The sequence below is a fragment of the Corvus hawaiiensis genome, chromosome 6, assembly GCF_020740725.1.
Source record: "Corvus hawaiiensis isolate bCorHaw1 chromosome 6, bCorHaw1.pri.cur, whole genome shotgun sequence".
NCBI classification, from domain to species: domain Eukaryota; kingdom Metazoa; phylum Chordata; class Aves; order Passeriformes; family Corvidae; genus Corvus; species Corvus hawaiiensis.
This window is the reverse complement of record NC_063218.1, coordinates 22,610,791-22,635,808: the sequence shown is the minus strand read 5'-3', so window position 1 is coordinate 22,635,808 and position 25,018 is coordinate 22,610,791. Positions and strand designations below refer to the sequence as shown.

The window sequence follows — 25,018 nt, the reverse complement described above, 5'->3', positions numbered from 1 at the left end:
CATGCTTTAAATACAGCTCCACAGCAGCATGTTGCCCATGTGGGAAAGTACAGATCCAAAACTGATACTATGATGTATCTCTCTGAAGACAGTCATGTGAGCTTTAACAGTATGTATGAATTAAAGGGTCTCTGGGAGGAGCATGCATAGAAATGGGCTGTACAGAACTCTAAAAATACATTGTCGTGGGTGACCGCTGCCATAGATCTGTCATGAACAACCTGGAAGGATTTTTCCATCTCTGAACTGTTGTCTCCATGATGACTGTACATTATGCTCACCGTCTGTGCAGGGTGAACTCCCACGCTGTGTCTTAATCCTGTCAGCTGGGTATGCAGAAGTTTGAAATTGTGAAGTAAAAATCTTGGCTACTGAAAGAATTACTGGAGTAAAAAATTTTATACTCTCTTTTGAAGAACATTCTCCAACTAAATCTGTATACCAGCTTTTCACCAAAACACATTTCTTCAAAATGTGCCTGTCTTGACATGGTCTTTCTTTTGTTCAAACATGACTCTTGCAGGGAGAACTAGGCAGTCATGTCCAAAACATCCAGCAGCCTCGTGGCATGAGATTTTGTCCTAAAATACAAGAGATTCTGGTCAAAGCTCTTACTTGGCACCACACAAGACAATTTGAATCTTATTGCCTTGTATCCAAAAAGGAGTGCCATCAACTGAAATAATTTTATTTCCTGAGACTGGAGACTCTGTGTTTGCAAATTTTATGTTCATAAAAGTACGGATACAATTCAAGCAGGAAATTCTTGGGTTTCTGTCTCTTCTGACTACCTTTTCCTTTACATGGTTAAGTCTATCTGCAGCATGTCAGGCCTTTTCACCTTTATTTCACCGAGGCCCTACAGGTGAATTTCTTCTTTCAAGTATGTTGCATCTGTCTTGGTTTTCTTTCTCATGATAAAAACGTTCTGAAAGGAACGTTGCAGGCTTGGGCTGAGCAATCTCCTGGCATGCAAAATTTCTGGCATCCACTAGATTGAACATAGCATGCTGTTACTGCTTTCATTTTCATAATTTCTGGTACAAAAATGTAGGGTCCCTCCCTACCTACACAATTTTACACTCTTGCTGTACCTAGGTGATGCTTCTTTCAGGTGGTAGTATAATGCAGCCATATAGTCCCAACAGTATTGCATGGTCCTATGTGTCAAAAATGCTCATGCCCACTTCTCTTCCCTTTTTAAATCTACCTCATTTGAAGTATTTCCATGAAAAAAAATGTAGCAGTTCCAGTGTAATCTGATTCAGAAGGCAGAAGGAAACACCATGTGTTCAGTCTGCTCTCTTGCAGAGCAGTTTCCAAGACTTCCTCAAATTCTTGTTTAACTAAAGCTGTTCTTAGAAGAAGCATCCTGCATTGATTTGAAAGCTCCTAAGATTAAGAATCCACCCAAATTGTTTGAAATATCATTACTTACTGTTAAACACATGCCTCTTACATTGAGCCTGAATTTGTCATCTTTGTGTATCCAGCTGTCAGATCTTTTGTCTGTTGTCTGCTAAACTAAAGTGCATGCTGTGACATTGCTGTTTTCATTGTAGGCATTTGCAAACTGAACAAGTCACTCTTCAGCTTTCATTTTTAAAATAAGTAAATAGACTCAAGCCTTTTGGATCCTCTTTGTCTGTGGCACTCTTTTTTGGATCCTTTAAAATAAATGCATTTTTAATTGGAACACTAATAGCAAAACAGGACTGCTGAAAGAATTGCACAATATTCACTCTCCCTGCTGCTGTTCTACTTCATTTTTATAGGAGTCTTGGTCATGACATCCGATTGGAAGTCTAAATAATCCCTGTGCCTGTTGCTTCCGTGGTTGGTGAATCCCTGTGCCTGTGTGTTTCCACATTCCTTTGAATGCAGTTTGCAGCCAGAAAACAAAGCAATCTGGTTTTAGGAAGTGGCCAATTGTATTCATTAGTTTTCTCTGCTTCTGTCCTTTGAGACATTTTCATCTTTAGATGAGATTTTAAAGGTAATTTTATCTTGTATTTCAATTACTGAAAATATTAAATAATGTTATAGTAAAGAACCAATTTTTAAAATAAGAATAAGAAGATTTTGCTTAATGGATGTCTGTATACAATTCAGAAACCATAGTTGCAATGTATTTCATACCAACCAGTTAATTTTGTATAAATCCAGCTTCAGTCTGCATGTGGCACACTTTTAAATGCCCCTCAGTAGTATAAATACTACATGTGTGTTGGCTTTGTCTTCAACCAATTTTTAATTCTAGCTGATCAATATAAGGAGTCAGTTTTATCTGACCAGCTCTATTTCTTAGAAGCTTCAGTAATTTCAATTAGTTTTGCTTTCTATGTCCTGGAATAATCAAAAATTATGGGTTATTCCATTATTTTGCTTTCCATTGTCCTGCTGTGTCAACTTAAATCAGTCTACCTACTCAAGGAAAAGCTGATGCTCTATTAGTTCTTTCCTCACCTCAGTCCTCTGAAATCTTTCCTAGTAGTATGAAATTCATTTAAATAGTATTGGTAGTCCAGAGAGCTTCTTGATAAACTCCGTGAAATTTTTAGTCACAACTTATTCAGACTTGCTGAATTTAAAATTCGTAATAAGTGTTGTTTGAAATGTTCTGAATTACTTTTTGAAGTGGAAATCAAGCTACTGTTATGATCTGAGAGGCATAATACATCTTTTTTCTAATCGCTCAACAGGAATTTTTTTGAATTGCTTTTGCCATTGTGCACTGCAGCATTATAATTTTTATTTTGAACTGAAGCTCTGCCAGCAAAGATTTCTTCTGCATCTCATACATATTAAGAAATGGAGGAAATGGACTTTCCAGGGCCAAAAGAGGAGTTTCATTAAGTTCTTAATTGTTTTCTTCATGTTCTTATTGTGATTAAATTAATTTAGTTAATTGGAAGTGAAATGCTTCTTACCATGCTCACTTAACACAATCTTACTTTTTTTCCATAGCAGTAGTATGGATTTTATTTTTAGGCCAAGTACTTAGGCCAGGACTAAGAAATCCAATAACAGAAAACCAATCCTTACTGTTTTTTAGCAGACAGGACTGTTTGAAAAATGCATATGTTTTCAATGGAAAACTCAGGTGGTTTTTTTGAAAATGAAGAAATCTTTTGGCTGAAAGTTTAAGTGTTTTTCAGTGTTCGTCATAGCATTCATTTTTCAGTGAATCTCAAGCACTCTGGAAATAGTCTGGACTGTGGGAAAGGCAGATGATGTTATTTCTCTAAAGAAATGAGGTAAACCTTCATGTCCTTCACCTGGATTGGTTTGGGTTGCCTGTACGAGAAACAGGACCCCAACTTTGATGAGTGGTTCTACCACCTCATGCTGAAGAAGCAGATGCCTACATAGACAGTCAGAACTGCTCAGTTGTTTGCAATGGCAGAGGAGACCAATAGAGAGATCCCAAGTGAGGATGAAAGAGCATCTCCTGAGAAAATCACTGGCTGAGTGAGTACAAATACAGTTTTTTCACCCTAAAAATTGTACTTTAAAAAAAAATAAATACGGGTTTTGTTTGGCACAAAACATCATGGTGCTGGATAGGTCTTGTTCTACATTTGCCAGAGGCAGAGTTCAGTGCAGTGACAGTTTTGTGAAATGGGCAGTGTTTAGTGTGCAAAGTGTGAAATACGAGTGGGCAGTAGGAAAGCTGTTTTACACGGGGTGAATGTTAGCAATGCCTGTTGTTTTGTGTTCTTGCTAAGTATTGTCTCCCATGCAAATGATAATGTTATACATATCCAAACATGCTCAGGAGTCAGAATAGGATAGTCTATATCAAAGTGAAATTGGTTCTCCCTGTTCAACATCCTGTCACTAACCATGCTTGCAGAACACTTACACATTAATGCTTTTCGAGAACATTCTGAAAGTGGGTTGCTGAGATTAATTATGTGATAAATGGCCAGGAAGTATCCAAAACATTTGATTGCAACTGATTGTGCAAGGATGAAAGTTTGAGCTTGATGGTAATTATCTAAATAGTGGAACGCCTCCACATGTATAATGGGAGCTGCAGCCAACCCAAACTGGGACAGAGCAGGGCAAGTAACTGTACTGAGGTCTGTTGCTGTAGTGCTCCTGGTTCTGTGCAATAGCAGCGTTTGGGTAGAGACCGTTGAGAGACTGTAGTTAAGACAGACGTTGTCACTGAGAATGATATGTTGGTGCACAGATAAACCAATGGCCCTGACTACCTTCTAGCAGTTCAGAAACAAGCTGGGCGGTCTGAACACCCACCTCGTGGCCAAAGTCAAAGGCTCTATTTCTTTGAAAGGCTGGGATGCAAAGGTCAAACTTGCCTGCATGTTAAAATTGTTAGCCCATTCATTTTTTTCCACAGCCAAACTTAAAACAGTGGTGTTAGGAGAAACAGAATGATACACGGCCTCTGCTGGATCCTGGAGCCAGCAAAGTTATGGGAAGGATAATTGCAGTTTCTGAGGCTTGCTTTTTTTTCAAATTCCACTGCTTCTCCAGCACCTACCAGCCTGAGACACTACAGCCGTCTGATGTGAAGTGCGTATCAGTGAGCTTTGTTGGGTGAGTGGAAGGAGATGGATGCCTTCTCTTCCAGGGGGCAAGTGATGCCTTGATACCACTTCTGTTTCCAGATTATAACATCTGTTTATCTGCAGAAGAACGCCTCAGAGGAATGCTCACATTCTTGCTTCATCTCACTGCTCTGGCAGTCAGCTCAGTGACAACCAAGTGCTCAGTAGCCATGCAGAGATTCACTATTTCATAAAATATAATGACAATAGCAATAACAAGCCACTGCCTACCTCTCATATTAGTATGGGGAAGGGAGGAAAACACTCCATTGTTCTCCACAGCTTAGTTTATCTTTTGGCATGCTTTTCTTATTTCTTTATCACACCCTGTTCTGATCCAAGATCAGTCCTTAACACATCATTTTTCAGTAAATGGGCTACTGTATCCATTTTATCTCCCTTCAAAATATAAATATGACTAAAAATAAGTCCCAATTTGCCTGAGATCGTTTTCTGTTTGGGATGAGAACAAGTATAGCAGCACTCAGTTCTTGGATCTTCGTACATTTCCATGGCACCCAAGCTCCAGATGAGAACTTCTCTAACCTAAGCACACAAAACAGCATGAAATTGATACTGGCAATTGTGTTCACACTTAATGTCCTACAAGTGCCATTAGCACTGACATGTCTAACATATACTTTTGGACTTCTTCCTTATTTTGAGATTTGCCATGGTCTCTTTCTAATTAATTCAAAAAACATCTCAATGAAAATGTGATATTTATGATGTGTAGCATCAGCTCTCAGTCTTACTTCAGTGATTACTATTAATGTTCAGTATTTCCTTGGCATGAGAAAGTATTTGTTTTAAATCGCATGCTGTTGTCAATGCACTGTAATTTTCCATTGCTTTTCTATAGTCTTAAATTGTCACATCAGGTAGAAGATAAAATAAGAGAACTTTGAGTGAGGGACTGGTTGCCATATGGCTGACACCTAAAATCTTGGCAATTTGACGTGAAGAAAATTGAAAAAGATGAAGTAAATTCCACAAAATTATTGCCATAAGTAGGTGACAGCTGTTAGTAAAGGAGAAAGAACAAAGGCAAAGGAAAGGAAAAGAACACTGAACATCAGTGTTACCAAAGATTTTTCTCACAGATGTGTGAAAATAGATTTTAAGGTAGCTGTCCACACAGTAGACCAGTTTTCCAGGTTTCTTTTTAAAAATGTTTTTAAACACAGAGATTTTTTTTCACCGTTTGATTTAGATGTATAAACTGAAATGTATCTTGGTGGTGAAGAGGAACTAACTTGCTGCTTTCATTGAGTGTTCCCTCCTCTCCTCCAGCCAAAAAATACGCTGTAGGCTTAAATTTGTTGCTTTAATCCCACAAATCACACCCACCTCAAAAGCACTTGGCACTGGCATTGCTACTGCTGCATGAAATAATTCAAACAATGACATATGGTTGGAATTGAGATGGCCCCAGGCTCAGTTTCTTGTTTCCCCTTGTAGAAGGCACTTTGATCTTCTCAGCTGTAAAATGAGAAAAGCATAACTTGTTCCCTATTATAAAGTGCTTCAAGCTTCTTGTATAAGAATTGGAACAACAAGTCATGGCTGTGGGCTGTCATGGTTCTGGTGCTAGATTTTCTAAAGGCTGAGCATTTGTGTGGTTATACTAACCTACATTTTCTTTCATGTTAATAGATTAAACTACATACTCACTGGGTTAATTTCCCTAATGTAATTCCACAAGTGAGTATAGGGACTGTTTTCTTATGGTTTCGAAAACTGAAAGGAAAAAATGTAGCTGACTAAAATCTCTACTGCTATGCCTATCCAGGAAACTTTTATAAATATCTCAAGGTTGATAAGGCTAGAGGAATGGATAGAGTGCTAGCTGGCTGTGTTGCAGACACTAAAAAACCCTCTTGTGGTGTAAACAGACATCTGTTGTGCCCCGCTCATGTATTAATTTGTGCCCATGCATGTAATTTTCCTTTCCAGCATGTAAATCTCTTCATGTAACTGTAATAATGCAACATATGAAACTGGGGTCAAAAGCCTGGAGACTTGGGAGATGTCACATTATTCTGTCTAAAAAGGCACAATATTTGAAATCAGAAAAATGCTTTCAGTGCACTCCTGGAAGACGTTGAGTACTGCAGTCTAACCAACATACCTGCAAAACACATGAGTAAAATGAAGGGTGTGAGTAGTGCAGCTGCAGTCATGGGATTCTGTCCATGCTAGAAGCTAATATACTCAAATCTTTTTTTCCTGGACTGAGCTGCAGTTCTCTGCTACTTGTAGGACTGAGTGTTTTCATTATTGTCTTCATCCATGAAGCTTCTGTCCTGCTTGCTCGCATGGGTTTACATAGTTTGCACTATTTTGTTGGAGAGATGCTGGGATTTGTCAGAACCCAAGGTTAAAAGGATCAGGACTTTTAAGTACTGACTTTTGAGACAGTGTAAATTTTTGAAGTAATGTCATATGGCTTCTAATCTATAGCAATGCATTAGTGAGTGGAATTTTTGTATGCCTTGAAGAATCTTCAGGGGGCACAGTCTTGCCATTTGTGCACCTATATAACCCAGATGATTGAGTCACATTTGTTAAAAGACTTGACATTTGGCTAGTTAGCTGCAAAATCATTACTTTTTCTGATGTAGTGCTGGAGACTTCTGACCACCAGATAAATGTTTCTTATGCCTCAGGGACTTCCTGTGGGGAGTGAAAATCTGTACAACCTCTTAACACTTCCACTTAAATATGAACTTTAATTTTAGGCTTTTGCTGGAAATCTAAATTATGAATTGGACACATTTCCACTGGGGTTTCAGTAAGTAAATTTTATCAAACAAGTATAAAAGGTCATTCTAGTTGACTTATAAATAATAATAGCTGAGCTAATGAAATGTCTGCTTTCTCCTCTTTGGTATTTCCCACATATTGTAAAGGTCTCCCAGTTCTTCCATGTAAGTCTTTTCTATATGACCTGCTGTGTTTTATCACAAATCTTTCCATGTATTATCTTGAAGGAGGGGGAAAAGGAGCAAGAGTAAAGAAGAAAAAGAAAGACTGTCTTCAAATTATGTCAGAATTCAAAAGTGGTCTTAAATCTTTTATGACATCTCAGTTTGCATGTGTTTATGTAGCTGCTCTATTTGAGGGTCTTGACATTACCAAAGTTCTTAGCTGGTAGCATTTTTCCAAACCATCTGAAAGCTGTGTTATGGGAAGTTAACATACCTAACTGTTCATTTCAAGGTTAAAAAAAAGTCAAATAGAAATACGTTTTCTTCAGTTTGCACAGACACAGAGAGGTCATTCTGACAGTCCCTTAAAGTATGAAAAAGGGTATAAACATAAGCAGCTTGGGTATCTCTTAGTCCTATTGAAATTCTGAGAAATAACACCATAAGTCATCATCGAACAAAAACTGTGGTGGCCTGTGAACATACATGACAAGGGACAGAGAGAGTTTTCAGTAAGACAAGTCCCTAGTGCCACAAGAACCACTTTACGTTCGTACGTAAAGTTCGTTCGTTCTTACGACCAGAAAGGCTTCTCCCAGGCTGCATTGGTCTGTTATGTTCATCTACCCCAGTTTGGATTCCCGGGTTGCCTGTCAGCCTCTGCCCCTCGTCACTCCCCCAGAGCTTCCCCATTGGTCCCCGTTCCCTGGTGCTGCCTTTTCCCCGCCCCCGGATAAAACTGTGAATTTTGGGGTCACGTTCCTATTTGCCTCTGCAACCTTCGACAGCGTTGCAGGATTAAATGGTCCTGCGGGAACGCACGCAAATGCCCTTCTCAGCTCTTTCTACCGACTGTAACACTGAACCCACCCGTGCTGCTGTGGGGGCACGCGGGACCCCACGGAGCTGGGCAGGGACAGTGTTAGAAACCTACTTTAGGAATATAACATTGTGATATTGTTGGCCTACTCTCAATCATTGCTGATGCATTTACAAACAGAAGCCATGTGGGAATCAAGCTCTATACCATACTTATGAAAAGAAGACCAAAACACTGGTTTTTGCATCTTTCAACACATATCACCTATATATAACTTTATTTACACAACTATTTCTGTTTCATGTTACTTTTATTAAATAAATTTGCACTGGTGCTAATAAATATTTTGAACCCAGACGAGATGGTAAGAAGTGAAACGCAGAATAGAAAAGGATAGCTCCTATTGGATTAAGCTTGAACAACTGTCTAGGTAAAAAGTGGAAGCTTCTCTGATTTATTTTTCCCACTATTATTATTTATTTTTCCAGCAACAGCAGGCACTTCCCTATTCACTGTTCTTTACCCTCTTCATTCTGTAGCTCCCTAGATTCCAAGATTTCAGCTTCTCCAACCTAAGTTTATTCCAAAAGCTGACAGTGGAAGAACTGTTTGGAAGTATTTCCTGAAATGTTAACATATAATTTCCTTTTCTTAAACTGAACGCTGTTTCCAGTTGATGCTTGTTTGTCCAACATTGATTATTTTTCCCACCCTCCAAAATACATGGGTGGTTACCACATTTTCCTTACATCCACTTTAGTTGTAGTTTCCTGAGCTAGATAAATATGACAATTTTTTAAATCTTACAAATCCATTTCTCAGCTTCTTAATCACTTATGTCTTTTCTTTGAACTCCATCTGATTGACTAATAAAGGCAAAGCTGAATATAATATTCCATTTCATTCTGCATTACAGAACTATGGAAAAGGTTTATTGTAATTTTTTGCTTCAAGTCCACATGCAGTCTAAAATGCTGCCATCTTATTCTGCAGGCTCATCTCACTTTGTCCTTCATGGTATAATTTGCAGGCTGGGTTGGCACGCTCCTTCATGTATTTCACACTATCCTTCTCTTTTCCCATCAATATAATACATATCCTAATAAGCCCCTGCTGAAATTCATCCTTTCACAGAACATGCTAATAGCTGATTGGATGATGCTGGACAAGTTTTGGCCAAATTAGTTCATGAGGAGTAGTCTGTATGCAGAGTCAAAAAGAGATGGTCAAGGGGAGAAATGTGGTGTTGGCCTGCAGACTGATGTAGCTGGATCCGATAGGAAGCTTCTGTCCTACAGGAAAGATCCTTATCTGTTGGGGTCTCCTCCCCCTGCCATGTAGCCCTGGGAGGGGGGCCCTGAGGGGAGGCACAGGGTTTCCCTGTCCCTGGTCAGCCTCGTTCCCATTGGTTGGTTTGTGTTCCCCTGCGCGGGCAGAAGGACCCTTGGTCCGGTGACTGGAACAGTTCCTGGGCAGAGCTCCGGCCATGCGGCTGGAGAAATAAACATCTCTCTGAAACAGCTATCAAGAATCTGTTCATATATATTTCCTTTCCACGGGACTCCTGGTTTGGTGCATTGTGTTACAGAATCCCCGCTGTAACACTTACCTGAACTAGGGGGCTTCTAGTGCCCTGTTGACAGCCTGGATAGTTTTTTCTGAGCTGATGGCATCTCCTGCAGCAGGCATTGGCTCTGCCTAGGCTGGCTGTGCCTCCAGCTGCATTGGTTATACAGTCAAATTTCTGACATGCCTGTCTATCCTGAAGCAATGGAATGATATGAGGTGATTGTGAGGTGAATCCACACACCTGGAAAACACTCCAGTTCTGATAGACAGAAACTGGGTCTCAGAGTTTGATTTGAAATTTCACCTTTTCTCCCGGCATGAAATTATTATGTTTTTTGGAGCTTTGTTTCCAGAGCTTTAAAAGGGATTTTAAGTCTCTATAAACAGTATAGCTGATACATAGGTAGAATTGTGTTGCCACATTTTGCTTTCTTAGGCTTCTTCAGTAGCTTCATATTCACAAATTGACTTATTTCCTTGGATGGTTAGTGACAATGGAAGCATAAAGGAAGACAGCAAGAGTTGTCAGTAAATTGCGGTCTGGTGCATACTACTTCTAGTGCATACTGCTGATAGATCAGTCCAGAAGATTTATTTCATACCTGTACTGTGGCTTGAAGAGAAAAATTATTTCTCTTGACAATAATAATCTCAGTCAAGTTTTCTGTAGTGTAATAAATTGCTTGGTTAATCAAGGTTTTCTCAGACAAATCCATCCCATTGACTGTTACAGGTGTTCCCTGGAGAAGAAAATCATAGTATCAATGGCTGCTACTGGGATGACCTATGTTGGTCTTCAGTATTGAGTAAACCACTCAATATAGCATGGGATGTTTTGGCAGAACATCTAGTGACAGCTTTAAGTATCAAACTCAGTGGACTTTAATAAAGAACTGATTCTTGAAAGTTGTCAGTAGAGGGACGGGCTCTCCAAGTCTCGAAGGACTCAAAACATTGATCTTAACACTGGGTTCTTGGGAATTCTTAATTAGTGAATCACTTTTTCCTTTAGGTAATGCTATGCTGAAGTTTTTTCTCAAAGTAGCTTTCATAGCATCTGGACTTTGTGGGACTGTTTGACTTTGGCAGTTCATGTTTAGACCTACAAAGATTGCTTCTGTTGTACTGGTCAAGTGTTCCCTCCTGGCAGTTATAAACCATTAGGAGTTCCAGATGATCTGTCTCCTTTTTTCCTGTCACTGACCATAAAGCTCCTCTCTAGTCTCAAGCAGTTCTGGATGATAACATAATTCCTTGATAATAGTCTCTGTGACAAGGCTGCATTCAGCAGTTGCTTGTTAACTCGTACGGACTCTTGGGTGGGTCCACTGTGTTAACTCCATTGCCCAGTGAATATATAAGATTATTAAGGGTATTGTGATGACAAACCAATCTATTGTACTTTCATGAGTCTGATGATACATAGGTTCAGGTCTTCATCTCTTCTTGTCCAACACAAGCAGCTAAAAGACTGACCTGACAGCTAATGAAAATCTTCCAGTTAGGCATAATAATTTTGGAATGACTAGTGGTAAAGACAGACTGAGTAAAAGAGCTGAAATACAGGCCAGAGGCTGTGCATTCCCCTAAGCTGTTGGATATACAGTAAAATCTGTAGCAGACAAATGAAACTTTGGCACACAGAGCTTGCTATTGCCATCCCCTGCCTTGCCTCTTGTGAAGTAAATGATCAACATGCTCCATTTATTTTTAATTGATAGCAGCTCTGGAACTTCTATTAAGGTGACTGACAACATGTTAAAGGAGGCAGTATGCAAACAGTGTATGACACTGTATGTTGAGTCTGCATGGCCAGGTTTTGGTAGTGGGGAGGCTAGTGGGTGGCTTCTGTGAGAAACTGCTGGAAGCTTCCTCCCTGTCCAGCAGAGTCAATGCCAGGTGGTTCCAAGACAGATGTGCTGCTGACCAAGGCTGAGCCAATCAGGAATTATAGTAACACCTCTGTGATAATGTATTTAAGAAGAAAACAAAGGTTGTTGAGCAGATGTACTTGCAGCCAGAGAAGTGTGGGGTGAAAATACGTGACAGGAATAATTCTGCGGGACACCGAGTGGAGGAGAGGAAGGAAGTGTTCCAGGTGCCGGAGTCAAGATTCCCCTGTAGCCTGTGGTGAAGACTGTGGTGAGGCAGCTGTCAACCTGCAGCCCATAGAGGACCACAGGGGTACAGAGATCCACCTTCAGCCCGTGGCAGAGACCCACACCAGAGCAGGTGGATGCCTGAGAGAAGGCTCTGAACCCATGCGAGGCCTGTGCTGGAACAGGATCCTGGCAGGGACCTGCAGACCCATGGAGAGAGGAGCCCACACTGGAGCAGGTTTGCTGGCAGGACTTGTAACCCTGTGGGGACCCATGCCGTAGCAGACTGTGCCTAAAGGACTGTACCCCATGGAAGAGTGACCCATGTTGCAGCAGTTAATGGAGACTGTTGCCCATGGAATGGACTCATGTTGGAGAAGTTTGTGGAGGATTGTATCCCGTGAGAGGAACCCCACACTGGAGCAGGGGAGGGACTCCTCTCCCCGATTGGCAGCAGAAACAATCTGATGAGCTGACCATAACACCCATTCCCCATCTCCCTGCACCGCTCTGGGGGAGAAGAGGTAGACTTCAGGAAGGAGAGGAGAGAGGGGTGGGGAGAAGGTATTTTTAAGATTTATTTTACTTCTTATTATCCTGCTCTGATATTGTTAGTAATAAATTCAATTCATATCCCCAATTCAAATCTCTTTTACCTGAGATGGTATTTGGTGAGTGATCTCTCCCGGTCTTTATCTCAACCCATGAACCCTTCCTTAGTTATATTTTCTCTCCCCTGTCCAGATGCAGAGGGGAGTAATAGAGGGGTTTTGGTGGGTGCCCGGTGTCCAGCCAGGATCAACCCACTACACAGTGGTACTTTTATTTGTAAACATCTGGGGAGACTAGAAAATCTGGCTCTAAAAACCTTAAGAGACATGGCACTGGCGTGCTGGAGCTCTGACATCACTTGCCATAGGACAACCAATGCTAAAAGCTCTTTGGTATAATAAAGACAAAGCTGCTGCCAGGATGTCTCCATAAGAGGACTGAAGCACTCTTTGGTCCATGTTTGCTGACTTTTGGTGTAATCTCCAAGGATTCTTTATTCCCCAGGCTTTCTGGAAAAGAGCTGGAAAAGCAAAAATCCCACATGTGGACATCTCATTATTAGAGACCATCTTGCTGTTTGTTAAGTTGTCTGACGTTTCCATAGATTTAAATATCTAACAGGACACCGAGACTCCACATAGGTTTAAATTTTCTTCTCCCTATATTTGTATTGGACAAGTAGGTCATTGCTTTACTCCAACTGTGATAGTTCTGGCTGGTCTTTAAATAACTCAAAGAGAACTATATGGACTCTGCTGTTGCTGCTTATGGTTTCTATCCATGCATGTCCTTCTTGTAACATTAATTTGCTGTTCAAGAGAAAAAAACCCTTTTGGCTCTGCTGGGGCTTTGAGGTTTTTTGAGCAGAAAGTGATTAGCAATGAGTTTTGTTAACTTTCTTTGTGTCCATTCAGCCAACAATCAATGAAGTTAACTTGAATTCTGTTGTCATACCTCATACTTCCCGATGGCTCTCCTCATGCCTATGCACATCAAATCACTTCTGCTCTCACTGGGGCCACTTTCTCTGATTGCTCTCGACCTCAGCTTTTCTTTCAGTCCAGGACTGCTTGTCCTCCTCCAGCTATATCCTTACAGTTAATGAGTCTTCTCATTCATTTGGTCTGTCTCCTTGAAAGTATTTTTAGACTGTGATCATCTCCCTTGAGTTGGCTATTTCTTAAGATAAATGCTATTTCATGTCATCTTTTCTCCTATGTTCCCTGTGCCTTATTACTTGAGACTTTTATGTTTTAACTCTGTATCCTCTGAGGATATCTAATGAAGACCTTTTGGCATGCAGGCCTTCAGGGCTGCCCAGGAGTGCAGTATGAAGAGGAACACCGTCTACTACTTACTTTGTATGAGATTCTTACTATACATAAGAACAGACTTCTGGTTTACTTCAGAGTTGCATCTGCTAATTTCCTCTATACTGCCATTGTAAAGACTTCTGAGACCTTAGAGGTGACACCATTTTTTCGGATAGTCACACTTAAAATAGACAACCCACTAAGCAAAAGTCTGTGGTTTCTGTGCAAGGTCTTTAGCAACAGGGAGCTTTTACTTCAGCCACTAGTATTACCAGAGAAGAAATCTGGTGGTCATCTGATTTTCCAAAGCCAGAGAAGCCTAAGTGCTTTATTTTTAAAACCTTTGCGAGTATTTAGACATTGCCACAAGAAATCATGTTCCAAAATATATTTGCTATTGCAGCTGCTATGTAATGAAATGCAAATAGTAAGTAATGACTCTTTAAGCACAGAAGATGAGAAGCTTTTATTATTTATCCTTAGAAAACTTTAGAGCCATTGAACAGATTTAGAATTTGTGACATTGCCATTGAGCTCAGCCTTCATTTACTAAATCATAGCTAAGAGCAAAGGTTCTGTTCACAGTTGTTGAGCCCTGTTACATTTTCTTGCCAAGGATTTCTGTAAGTATAGAAAGGTATGACAAGGAAGCGATGTCAGGGCAGCTGACTAAAAAAATACCCTTAACTGTTCCTGCAGAACCACTACCCCAAACAGGGCAGTCTGCACACTTGGGAAAGAGCAGAGAATTAAGCCAATATACAGGGTCAGTCTAATGTTACATTTTTATAGCTCTTTCCATCCCAGAGGGTTGTAACTATAAAGGCTGTATCCATCTGAAAGTCCCCCACAACTGCTGAAACCCGGTAGTTTGCTGCAAATGAACCACTTAGCTACATAAAATGGTGATGCAGCAATTTCCAGCCAGGAACACAGGTGTCTGACAGGAAGAATAGTTGTGCGTGATTGTGCTGCAGTGACTCAAACTGGGATCTATCTGTGCTTCTGCAAAGACTGAAATTTTGTGGTGAGGGCAGACAGCTGTAACCCATTATCTAGACATAATCCAGCCCTGATGGGAAGAGGCAACAGGCTTCATGGGCAACTAATGTTGTTTATGTTTACTTGTACTGGATGAATTCTGTCCTTGCAGAGTGGCTCATTGAAACTCTGAGTTTTCTGCCCTTCTCAGTGTGCAGCCCTAAGGAGCTTTACAGTCCGAGGCATTGTGGCAGCAGGTGCCAAGTGCCATGAGCTGCCCGAGACTGCAGTGTCCCTCAAAAGCCAAAAGCAGGGGGCAAAGATGTCAAACCATAATTTCTGCTGGTGGGAGGTAGCTTCTGGCTGAAATTTCGAAAGTCTGTTGTCTTTAAGTCTACAAAAGTGGAGAAGCTGGATCAGCAAGTCTGTGGAGTAAGAACCATCCTTCCAAAGCAAAGTGTATGGCATGAGACTCTGGCTCTCATTCCAGTGTCTAGGTGACTGTCTGCTCACCTTGACACCATTTGCCAGGAAGGAATAAATTATGTTGAGATGCTGTTTGTGAGTGATGATAATAGCTTAATTTTCCCATAGCTTTGAGTTGACAAGCTATGAATTTGGTAGTGTAATTTATAAATAGAAATTGGAATGGGTCTGCAAATTGGTTATTAGATGCATTTTTAGATTGGTCATTACATTAAAGTAGAGAGGATGAAAGGACTTGTCAAAAATCACAGGATGAATTATTGGCAAAGCCAATAAACAAATCCTAATTTCTTCCTTTGACACATTTGTGTGTATGCTGTAACAAATGTACAGAGACAGCTAATGACAGCTAACTGTCAAAAAGCACACTACAGCTCATTTAAAAAATCAGAACACCTTTTATTGTTCACTGTTAGAGAAAATACAGCATATTACACAGGGAAACAATGGTGTGTTCATGTGAACACACACAGTGTGGAAGGATGTATATCCTCCATGTTTTGTAGTTATCCAGCTAAGGGCTTTTCCAGTATATTTTCAAGGTTACTCTGCTCATCACAATAGACTTTGTTTGTTATTGATTCAAATGTGTATTCAAGTGTAAAGCGGTCAAAGACGGTTACAAAGCCTGTAGGAACAAGTGCCTCCATTCTGCCTTGTGAGAAAAGCAAGGATGAAAGCAAGGTGCATTCCACTACCAGGAACGCACCAAGAGCATTTCTGAGGAAGAAATAACATTTTTCACGGCTTGTCAGCATACTCCCCAGCCTATTAAAGAGAAGCAATGGATTCCTATCCAGCCCACATAAGCTGATGCAGTTTGCCAAAACAGAGGCTTCTCATTGCAGCTGCTGGGAAATCCAGTGCTATGATCCTGGTAGAGATGTCACGGTATCCTTTCTTAAGGCATCTATAAGCATAGGATCTCAGCACTGATCTAATGGGCTGTTGCTGCAGCTAAAAAACAACTGACACATTAAGTTGATTAATCCCTGTAGTAATTCTATTAAGATCCTTAATGGAGGTATAGCATGGATAAATTTACCCCTCTGCAGCAATGCGAGAGGGAATTGCCCTGGAGAGCCTCTAACTAAAAGTGTGGCAGGGACGTCTGAGAAAAACATTTTTCTGTTTGTTTTAGTGCAAAATGAAGTGCCCTTATGGGCTGGAAAACCTCCCTGTCTTCTGGGATTTTGAACTCTTCACAGCATTAATGGTGCAGGTGTCCCCTGTGAGAGGGTGATGCATCAGGGCCCTGACACAGCAGCAATGCTCTTGGCACCCTCCCAACTGTTTGCTGTATGGCCACATTCCTTCTGTCTCTCTCACAGGTATGCATAATCTGCCTCATCACACGGCTTCTCAAACACAGCATTTTCCTTCACCTTTGTGGTTTCCTCTCCTTGTCCCTCCATCTGATCGTGATTTATCTGCTTGCTGCTCCCTGTCAGAAGGGCAGCTTTGCCTGGACTCTGTCACTGGACAAAGGACTGCTACAAATAAGTAGCAGAGCAACAGTCTTGACCTATCATTGTGTAGGGAACAGATCAAGAACAGAAATGAGAAATTGTCAATTTCTTTTTGTTTTCCTCCTGATTTTCTAGCCTGTGGAGAGAAGATTTACCTGATACATTAACCATGTTCATAGCCTGTTCCTAGGACAGCTTGATTGCATTGCAGTTCTGTCATTAAGGGCTTCTCAGTATTCAGTGAATCAAGAATCATATCTTTAGATGGAAAGGACCTACAAGGATCATTGAAATCCAGCTCTTTGCCCTACACGTGACAATCCCAAGAATCACACCATGTACCTGAGATCATTGTCCAAACACTTCCGGAATGATGCTCCCATGTGAAGTTACCTCAAGTATGTAAGAGCCAAAAAGGCACCCCACAAAACCCTCCTTAGGACTAGACACCATTTTTACAGTCTTCCACAACAGCCCAGGCTCCTGCTTCTGTTTGTTAAGACTATATAGGGTGACTAATGGGGCTGGGGACTGGAGGATTCAGACAGGAAGCCACAGGAGGGCCTGACTAATTTTTCTGCTAGTTCAAAGACTGTTGCCACATATGCAGGTGCAGTGATGTGACTACTAAGCTGCAGTATCTCGTCTACATGGTTTGTGATTTCCATGTTAATATGCTAAATTTATTCTGTTTGATAGCCCATCCTTTCCTCCCACAGCGGCTGCAATCCCGAGAGATGGAGTAGCCCAGCTCTGTAGTGATCCAGGAGACAGTGGGAGAGAACAGGGAAGGTGTTTTGTGCGTGGGATGCACACACACACACGGGGATTTTATTTCTCTTTCTGCCTACGGTAGTTACTCTCCACGTTCAGCACAGGGATGAGAAGTCCTAGCAGCCACTTCTTGCCAAAGACTTCTTGCAGGTTCTCTCTCCAGGGCCGGGCTCTTACCACCATTCCTTTCCGCACCTGGTAGCGTGTCTGCCCACGCAGGATCAGCAACATCTGGTGGCAGCAGAAGCCGGCGCAGGCCAGTCCAATCCCAAGCCAGAGGTAGAGCATGAGGATGACAAACATCTCAGAGCTAAGGAGAGCTCCTGCAAACCAAGAGTTGTGGGGAGGGAGGACAATAAAAGAAAGAGCTTAGACAACACACCTCACATACAGTGTAACACAGCCCCAGGAACCAACAAACCACCTGTTTTCTCTGGCCACAAGTGGGGAGGTAGGAAGAAAACAGGCTGGTTGCTCTAACCATATTAAATTATTTCCTTCATAGTGTCTGATGCAATGGACCTGCTGGGGAAATACTAAAATGATAATGATCTCTGTACACTTCTCCTTTTGCTGTTAATGTGAGGATCTAGATTACAGGGACAAATTCAGCCAGAAGTAAAGCATATCTGTAAGACTCCAGCACTATTTTGAACCATGATTAATTTATTTAAGGATTTACCCCCTCATCACATTGAATCTAAGATTTCTAGGATTTTGAAAAGAAAAGTGGATCCTACAGCATGTAGATCCTTCTAGAAGCTTTACTGTTTGTATTAACACAAGGCAGAAATATTTGAGATTTCTCTCTTTTTCTCCATCTCTACTATATGAGTATGTGTGTGTGTATATATATATATATATATACACACATACATACATACATATATATATATATATATAAATGTTAAAAAAGAAAAATAAATCAATAATGACTTTCCTACCTTTGGGGCAAGGCAGTTTTCATGTGAGTGCAAGAAAGAAACAGAAACCTTTCTGAAATACAATCCAAATTCCTTTTATTAGCTGCTGCTAGAATACACAAAATACTTGGAATGTCTGAAGCTCCTAATTCAACTGGTGGGATTTTAGTATATATTTATGATGAATATATATTTGAATAAAAATATTCTGTAGGCCCTTTCCTCTACAATGATTTTAGAACTCCTTCTGGAAAATATTAGTATAACAGCAGGTGTCACTGAGTGACCTTTCACTGTGTAAGCAGATCTAAACCCATTAATATAATATTCTCTGTGTGCCCATATGATGTTTATGCACATATTTTGTGTCTACTGGTATATTATTAAACACCCATATTTTCACACAGGCATATTTACACAAAGGAAATGAAATGTTTGTCAATACTGGTACAAATGTCTGATATCTTTTCACTGGTTCCTGTAAGGTTTAGAAATAAAAAAGTTCTCACATGCTTCTGTTCCTCTGGAAGACTTTGGGCCCCACAAGAGCAACAGTGATAGAGCAGGGATTGCATGGACAATAGAGGTGTACTGCATAAAAGACGTACATGGGTGCTTCAGGTTTTAAGTTCGATACAAGGGTCACTGGATATGCATCTCTTGCTTCCTGTTTTGCAATCTGTGAATCCCATCTTTTCCACCTGGCAGTGCTGTAAGTGAGAGATTGGGGCCAGCTCCTCTGAGGATAATTTGTAAGGACACTGACTACAGCCTCAAGCTTTCAGAGACTGTCCTCACTTGAAAAAGGCGCAGGAATCATTCCATTTTTTTCCTAAATGCAGTGTCATCTTTCCCTTCTTATTAGATCCCATTCAGCTCAGTGGGCTCCGTATGCAACACAGCAAGAGAAGAACAAGCCCCTTAGGATAATGACAAATCCTCATACCAATTCTGTCAGAATAACTTAATCTACCAGGTAAGAAGCCCAGAGCCAAATATTGGATTCTCCGTCCCTCTTTTACTGGACCAGAGTGTGACAGATATTTGTTCTTTCCTACAGCTGATACTGAGATGGGATATGGAGAGAGACATTTTCTTTAGACCCTTTGCAAGGCAGCTATAAGCTTTATTTATATGACTTGCTGAAATTCAGCATCCAGGAAGTAATTACCCTTGTTTCTCCTTGAAAATATTAAGCCTCTCTGAGCCATCCTGTTAAGACACGTGATTTTAAAATTTTTTTCTTCAGTTACCTACATAAAGCTTTTTCTATGATTTCTTTTGTGGGTCCAATCTGATGTGTTTACAGTAGTGCTCTCCATTTGTCCCTCATCCCCACAGTCTCTTTTAGTCTCAGATTCTTTTTTGCTCTAAGTGACCCAGTGTGATCTCAAGCTTATATTGCCATATATTATCCATGCCAGAAAAGCTGTATTGTAGGCTGCAGTTATAGACTTTGGATCCGATTCTGAAATCCATGCCTGAGTACAGTCTGGGAAGAATGAGCCAGCTGAAAACTTTCCCAGCATGAAAGCAGGGAACACTTCCTGCCGACCAGCAGATTCACCCTTCATCCTCCTTTACTACTTCTGCAGTACAGTGGGCATGATGGAGAAGAAGAAAGATAAAGTGTCTTCCCTGCTATCACAGTTCTCTGTTTGGATCATACAACAACCCTTAAGTAATAGTTACATTAGCTGAAAAATACTGGGTGAGCAACCCTTCCAGGTAACTGTTCAGGACTGTGTTTTTCTTTCCTGAAATGGAGGTTAAACGTGCTGGTAGAAACCAGTAGGCCCTTCCTCCCAAGCAATCAAGACACCACATGCCTGTATCTTACTGTGTGAGGCAGCAGTTCTCTTCTTAGCAGAACTAGAGGTTTGGTGGGAGCTGCTGGATGCTGCTGCCTCTCAAGGCACCCTCTCAAGGGTGTTCTGGCTCTTAGCCCTGCACCCAGACCCATTGTGTCCCACTCAAACACTGCGCACATGCTGTCTTGGCACCACAGTTGCTGACACCAGAGCTGGGGCACTTCGGTGTCTCAGCAAATATATGCCAGGACCCACCTCTGTGCACATGAGCCCTCAGAGTCATAGAAAACTAATTCCTTGATAATCTCCTCCCACATCCCTGCTCCCCCTCCCAGACTGCTGTGCTGAGCAGAGCTTAGGCACAGGGGAAAACCATTCCCAGTGTTTTTAATGCTAGTAAAGCTCATGCAACATTATTTACAAAAATTCTTCTAGCTGGAAAGATGATTCCATAAAAATGTCATGGCAGGATTTCATGTTTATTGTCTCTCAGTGATTACCATGACAAATCTGCTAATTTGCCAAATAGAGAGATATTTGTTTGTTTTCAGATGGCAACCCTGCAAACCCAGCCTGGAATCTGAAAAGCAAGTTGGGGCCTCTCTGGCTCCTGTATCCCCAGCACTGGAGTCTCCATACTCAGATCTTAATCAACACTTATGTTGACAGTGCACTAGCCAAAAGAGACTCCCTTCTTACTGAGCTCAGCTGAACCTCGAAAGCTAAAATATATGGGATACCTATTTTAGTCTAGTAAAAGCTGATGTAAGTGTGTGAGGCAGGAGCTGCAAAGGGGGAAATGGCAATTTTCTGCAGTCGCTCTCAGGGCAGAGTAACAGTCTAGGCTGTCTGCATAATCCCTTCTCTGAGGTCAGGATCTGTTTAACTCTTGGATTTGGACAGAGAAAGGGTTGGGGCTGGAGAGTTTGAGGGTGTGTTGAAAGGTGAAGAGGCAAGGCTTCTTGCTCTTCAAGAGCAGAGGATGAGTTATGGGAGCAAAATCAAGAGAGGGAAGGAGAAGGGTTGTGGAGATTTACGGAAAGGCAGGGAGAGAGGGGAAAGGGGAAGAAGTAGAAAGATGGGTGAGGAATGGTGGCAAGGAGAAGGAGGTATTTGCTTTTGGTGTGGAGCTTTTGCAAAGAGCAGCACAGAGAATTTCCCCTGGTTCTCTGTGGACTTGTGTCCCAGACTGGGGTCACAAGACAGGTACCTAATCGTGTCACATTAACTCCTTTCTTGGTTTCTGTTGTCTGAACCCCAATTCTCCTGTGCTAGAAGGATGAAAAAATCTCAGTAAGTTTGCACTGCCAGGAGGCAGGAGGTGGGTGTCAGTGAAGGGAGTGAGTGGACCTGGTTGAAGAGAATGAAGATATACCTGCTGGGATATGGGGAACTTGCAGATTTGTAGGGTACAAAAACATACAAGACCCCCCACCTCAACCTGTAGGACAGGCAAAAGATCCCCCATACCTGCAGTGAAATCTGTCTCCTCTGTCTAATTACAACACATGTTCTGCATAACAGATAGTCCTATTCCATCACCACCAAGTTGGTTATGGGGCATTTCTAGAGCCTAATGCATTAGGAATATGGCTATGGCTGTAACCTGGAGTGGGTCCCAGCTTCTTTTTCAGGTGAAGCCTTTTGAGAAGGCTGGCTGTAGCCTCCAAAGAAGGCCAATTGCCCCTCTTGCCCATTTCCATACCACACCTCTACACAGACAGCTATCCAAGGAAGATCAGGTCCCCCCATCCCAGAAGCCCTGGAGGAGGAACATGCTCCTCACCTCTGAGCAAGAAGTCCTTACCTGAGAAGAATTGGCTGATGGAGTGAGGCAGAAGAGTGAGGAAGGCCAGTGGGTCCGCAAAGGACATGGAAAGTGTAGCAGAAATGTAAGCCATGCCTACCACCAGGGAGTCAAGGCAAGCCAGGGAGGTGTAGAGGCAGAACATGATGAAGTTTCGCATGTTCCTGCTCCCGATGCAGTTCCCTGTGAAGAAACAGTGGTGGTCATGCCTCTGGGTGACTCTGGCACACAGTCTACAGAAGTGAGTGCAGGGTAAGGCTGAGCCAGGGGACCTGTTTCCATCCAGCCAGTCTGCCATTTCGGCTCCTTTGCCCAAGTTTAAGTCCTTGCCCAAGTCCTCGGGGGAGCTCTGGATCACAAGGATGTAGTTGCCCAGGGCATTAGCTGAGAGGAAGAGGAAGAGGGCCCCATGCAGCAGAGCAGGCGAGAAAAGTGGGGTGGTGGAAGGGTCTCTGAACATGCTGGGGATGAAGACAAAGATCTGGAGGACGAAGGTCACTAGGGAGATGCACAAGAAGTAGGCTGGAGCGACAACATTGAGCAACCTGAGAACAAGCATTGCGGATTACGTTCCTGCGGGGGAAAGCAAGGAGAGAAGGAACATCACCGCTCCGGCTGCACACTTCATCCTTCCATTTCCTGCCGGGTCCCGGCCCCGCTGCCTTCGGGAAATGCCCTCCGGGGGCCGCTCTCCCTCGCCGCCGCCCCACGGCCCCGGCCGGGCCGGGACAAAGGGACAGCCCGTGGGCAGCGACCGCTCCCCGGTCCCCCGAGGAGACACCCCGGCCCCGGCGCCAGCCTCCGGGGAACTTGCAGCAGCGGTGCCCCGGAGGGGCTGCAGAGGCTGGAAGGGGAGAGGCGGCTTCCGCGGTGTGCTGGCGATGTGAGCACTGCTCTGTTCGCCCAGCAGAGTCTCTCTGCCAGGCAGGGTCAGTTTTGGTATTGCATGAGAGGAAAAAAGGTGGTGCTGGAGGAGGGGGGAGTGAATTGGAAAGGAGGGGTGGGAGGAGGAGAAGGGGAGGGGGGAGAGGTTGCTCTAATCCACTGCAATACGGATCAAATCCAATGCTCTAATTTATCCCTTAAAGCCACGGATCTACAGATTACCTCTATGACCGCTGCCCTGTTCTGCACGAAATTAGAAAATATACAAAACAGCTGGTCAAGTGCTGTCCGGATGCAACCTGCGGCGCTCGGCTACCGAGCCGGGGCAGCCCCGCAGCTGCAGCCGCAGCTCTGCCCGGGCACGACGCATCCCCGCCGGACGGGCGGGCACCCCCGGCCCCGGGGCTCAGCCTGCATCGTCAGGGCACAGGATAGCCCGGGGGGCCACACGCGGCGGGGCAGCGAGCTGGGTGGCGGTGTGGCTGCCCCGGCACCCCGAGCACACCCACGCCGGCAGCCCCAAGGACTCCCCAGCGCCGGTGTCTGCAGAGCCCCGGCGGCCCCGGACCCGCCTCGGCCCCGCGGCGCTGCGGGCTTCACGCTGCCACCTTGCAGTCCCCTTGTCCCCAGGCACGGCGGGTGCCGCCCGGTACCGGCGTGTCTGGCGCCGGCGGAGCCGCTGCTATAGCCGGCTATGCCGAGAACCCCACGGCAGCCGAGCCGGAGCGCAGCCCGGAGTCTGCCTTGTTCTTCCTCTCCCCCTTCCTCTTCCTCTCCCTTCCTGCTCTTTTCCTGTCCCTCTTCTCTCTGCCCCTGCCCCGTGTCTGTCTCTCTCCGTCCAATGCCCCGTGTCTCTCCTTGTGCTTGTCCTCGTCCCTGTGCTTTTCAACCTCGGACTTCTCTTCCCCTTCTCCCTCCCTCTCTATGTCTCCCTCCCACGTCCTGTTCTTGTCCGGTCTTCTCCCTTCCCGACCCTCCCCGTGTTCCTGCCCCCGCCCCTGCCCGTCCCACCGTAGCTGTCCCTTCAGCACCACTCGCACCTGCTGCAGATCCTGCCACCTCCCACCGAGCACGACCCGGGCCAGAGGAAGAGAAAGATGTTCTTGGGCCTCTGGGATTCTGACAAGTCCCACGGGAGATCAGAAGTGTGGGAGGAGGCATTTTGCTGCTTCAGCCCGCAGAACACCATTCCTTCCCACAGTGTGGGTGAGGGAGGCAAGGTGAGGTTTCTGTGTGTCCCCGTGCTGCCCCAAAGCTGCCCCTGTTGGAAGCAGCATTAAAGGCAAGGGGAAATGTGGGGGGCGGGTGGGGAGTCTCTGCAGGTTCAAAGCCTCCCTTAACACAAGCAGGAAAGGCTTTGATCTGGGCAGGTGGTGCCTGGGCAGTAGAAGTAGCCTGGTGCTGGTAGAAGTTTTGCAGACATGTTTTCTCTCTGATAGCTACACACCCTCACCCCCCTCTGCCCACCCACGCTATCCTTGTACTGTCTACACAGGCTCTGTGCACAGCCTCTCCTTCTCCTACACACCTACGTGCTGCACCCTCCCAGCTCTGATGAATAGCATCCCTGTCTCCCTCCACAGATGAGCCACCCATGACAGGAGAACAGGAGAGAAGAGGGCTATTGGGCTGCAGCTGTGTCCCCTCTGCACTGGTGAAAAGTCAAATAAAAATGCATTTTACCTAATCTTGGGTCCTAGGCTTACTGGCCAGCCCCTCAGCACAGGCTGTGCTACTCCACAAGAGACTCTCCCCTTGCCTGAAGGTTCAGAGCAAAATGAAAGTGTGTTCATGTCTCAGTTTCTAGGGAGAGAGGACTGGAGGAGAAAGCGGCTGTGCTTATCTCCTGCACGTGCACTAGCATGGAAGGTGATGACAGCAACTGAGTGTTCAAAGGTTCTTTATTAGAAATGACTTTTCTCCCAGATAACTTTTTTGGTTCACCATTTCTGAGAAAAGCCATGGCAATAACACAAGCAAGTGCAAACCAAGCCTGTAGGCACTGGATCTGCAGTGATGAAC

At 43.5% G+C, this 25,018-nt stretch overlaps 1 protein-coding gene and 1 long non-coding RNA gene across 2 annotated transcripts; one reads left to right on the top strand and one right to left on the bottom strand.

Moving 5' to 3' along the window:
* Window positions 1-15,705: 15,705 nt before the first annotated feature.
* ZDHHC22 (zinc finger DHHC-type palmitoyltransferase 22) lies at window positions 15,706-23,570 on the bottom strand. Its single transcript, XM_048308010.1, has 2 exons — window positions 22,112-23,570; window positions 15,706-17,893 (listed from the first exon to the last, which is right to left on the bottom strand). The coding sequence occupies exons 1-2, from the start codon at window positions 22,668-22,670 to the stop codon at window positions 17,628-17,630; spliced, it is 825 nt and encodes a 274-aa protein (XP_048163967.1). The 5' UTR covers window positions 22,671-23,570; the 3' UTR covers window positions 15,706-17,627.
* Window positions 23,571-23,596: 26 nt separating this feature from the next.
* On the top strand, window positions 23,597-24,683 carry LOC125327936. Its single transcript, XR_007204459.1, has 2 exons — window positions 23,597-24,216; window positions 24,492-24,683. It is a non-coding gene; the product is annotated as an uncharacterized LOC125327936 (long non-coding RNA).
* Window positions 24,684-25,018: the final 335 nt, after the last annotated feature.

Bases quoted from the DNA above. Each gene is read 5' to 3' on its own strand.
- ZDHHC22 (XM_048308010.1), bottom strand. From the start codon at position 22,670: ATGCTTGTTCTCAGGTTGCTCAATGTTGTCGCTCCAGCCTACTTCTTG. The intron at 17,894-22,111 runs GTAAGGACTTCT...CTTGGTTTGCAG, and splicing joins CATCAGCCAATTCTTCTCAG to GAGCTCTCCTTAGCTCTGAG.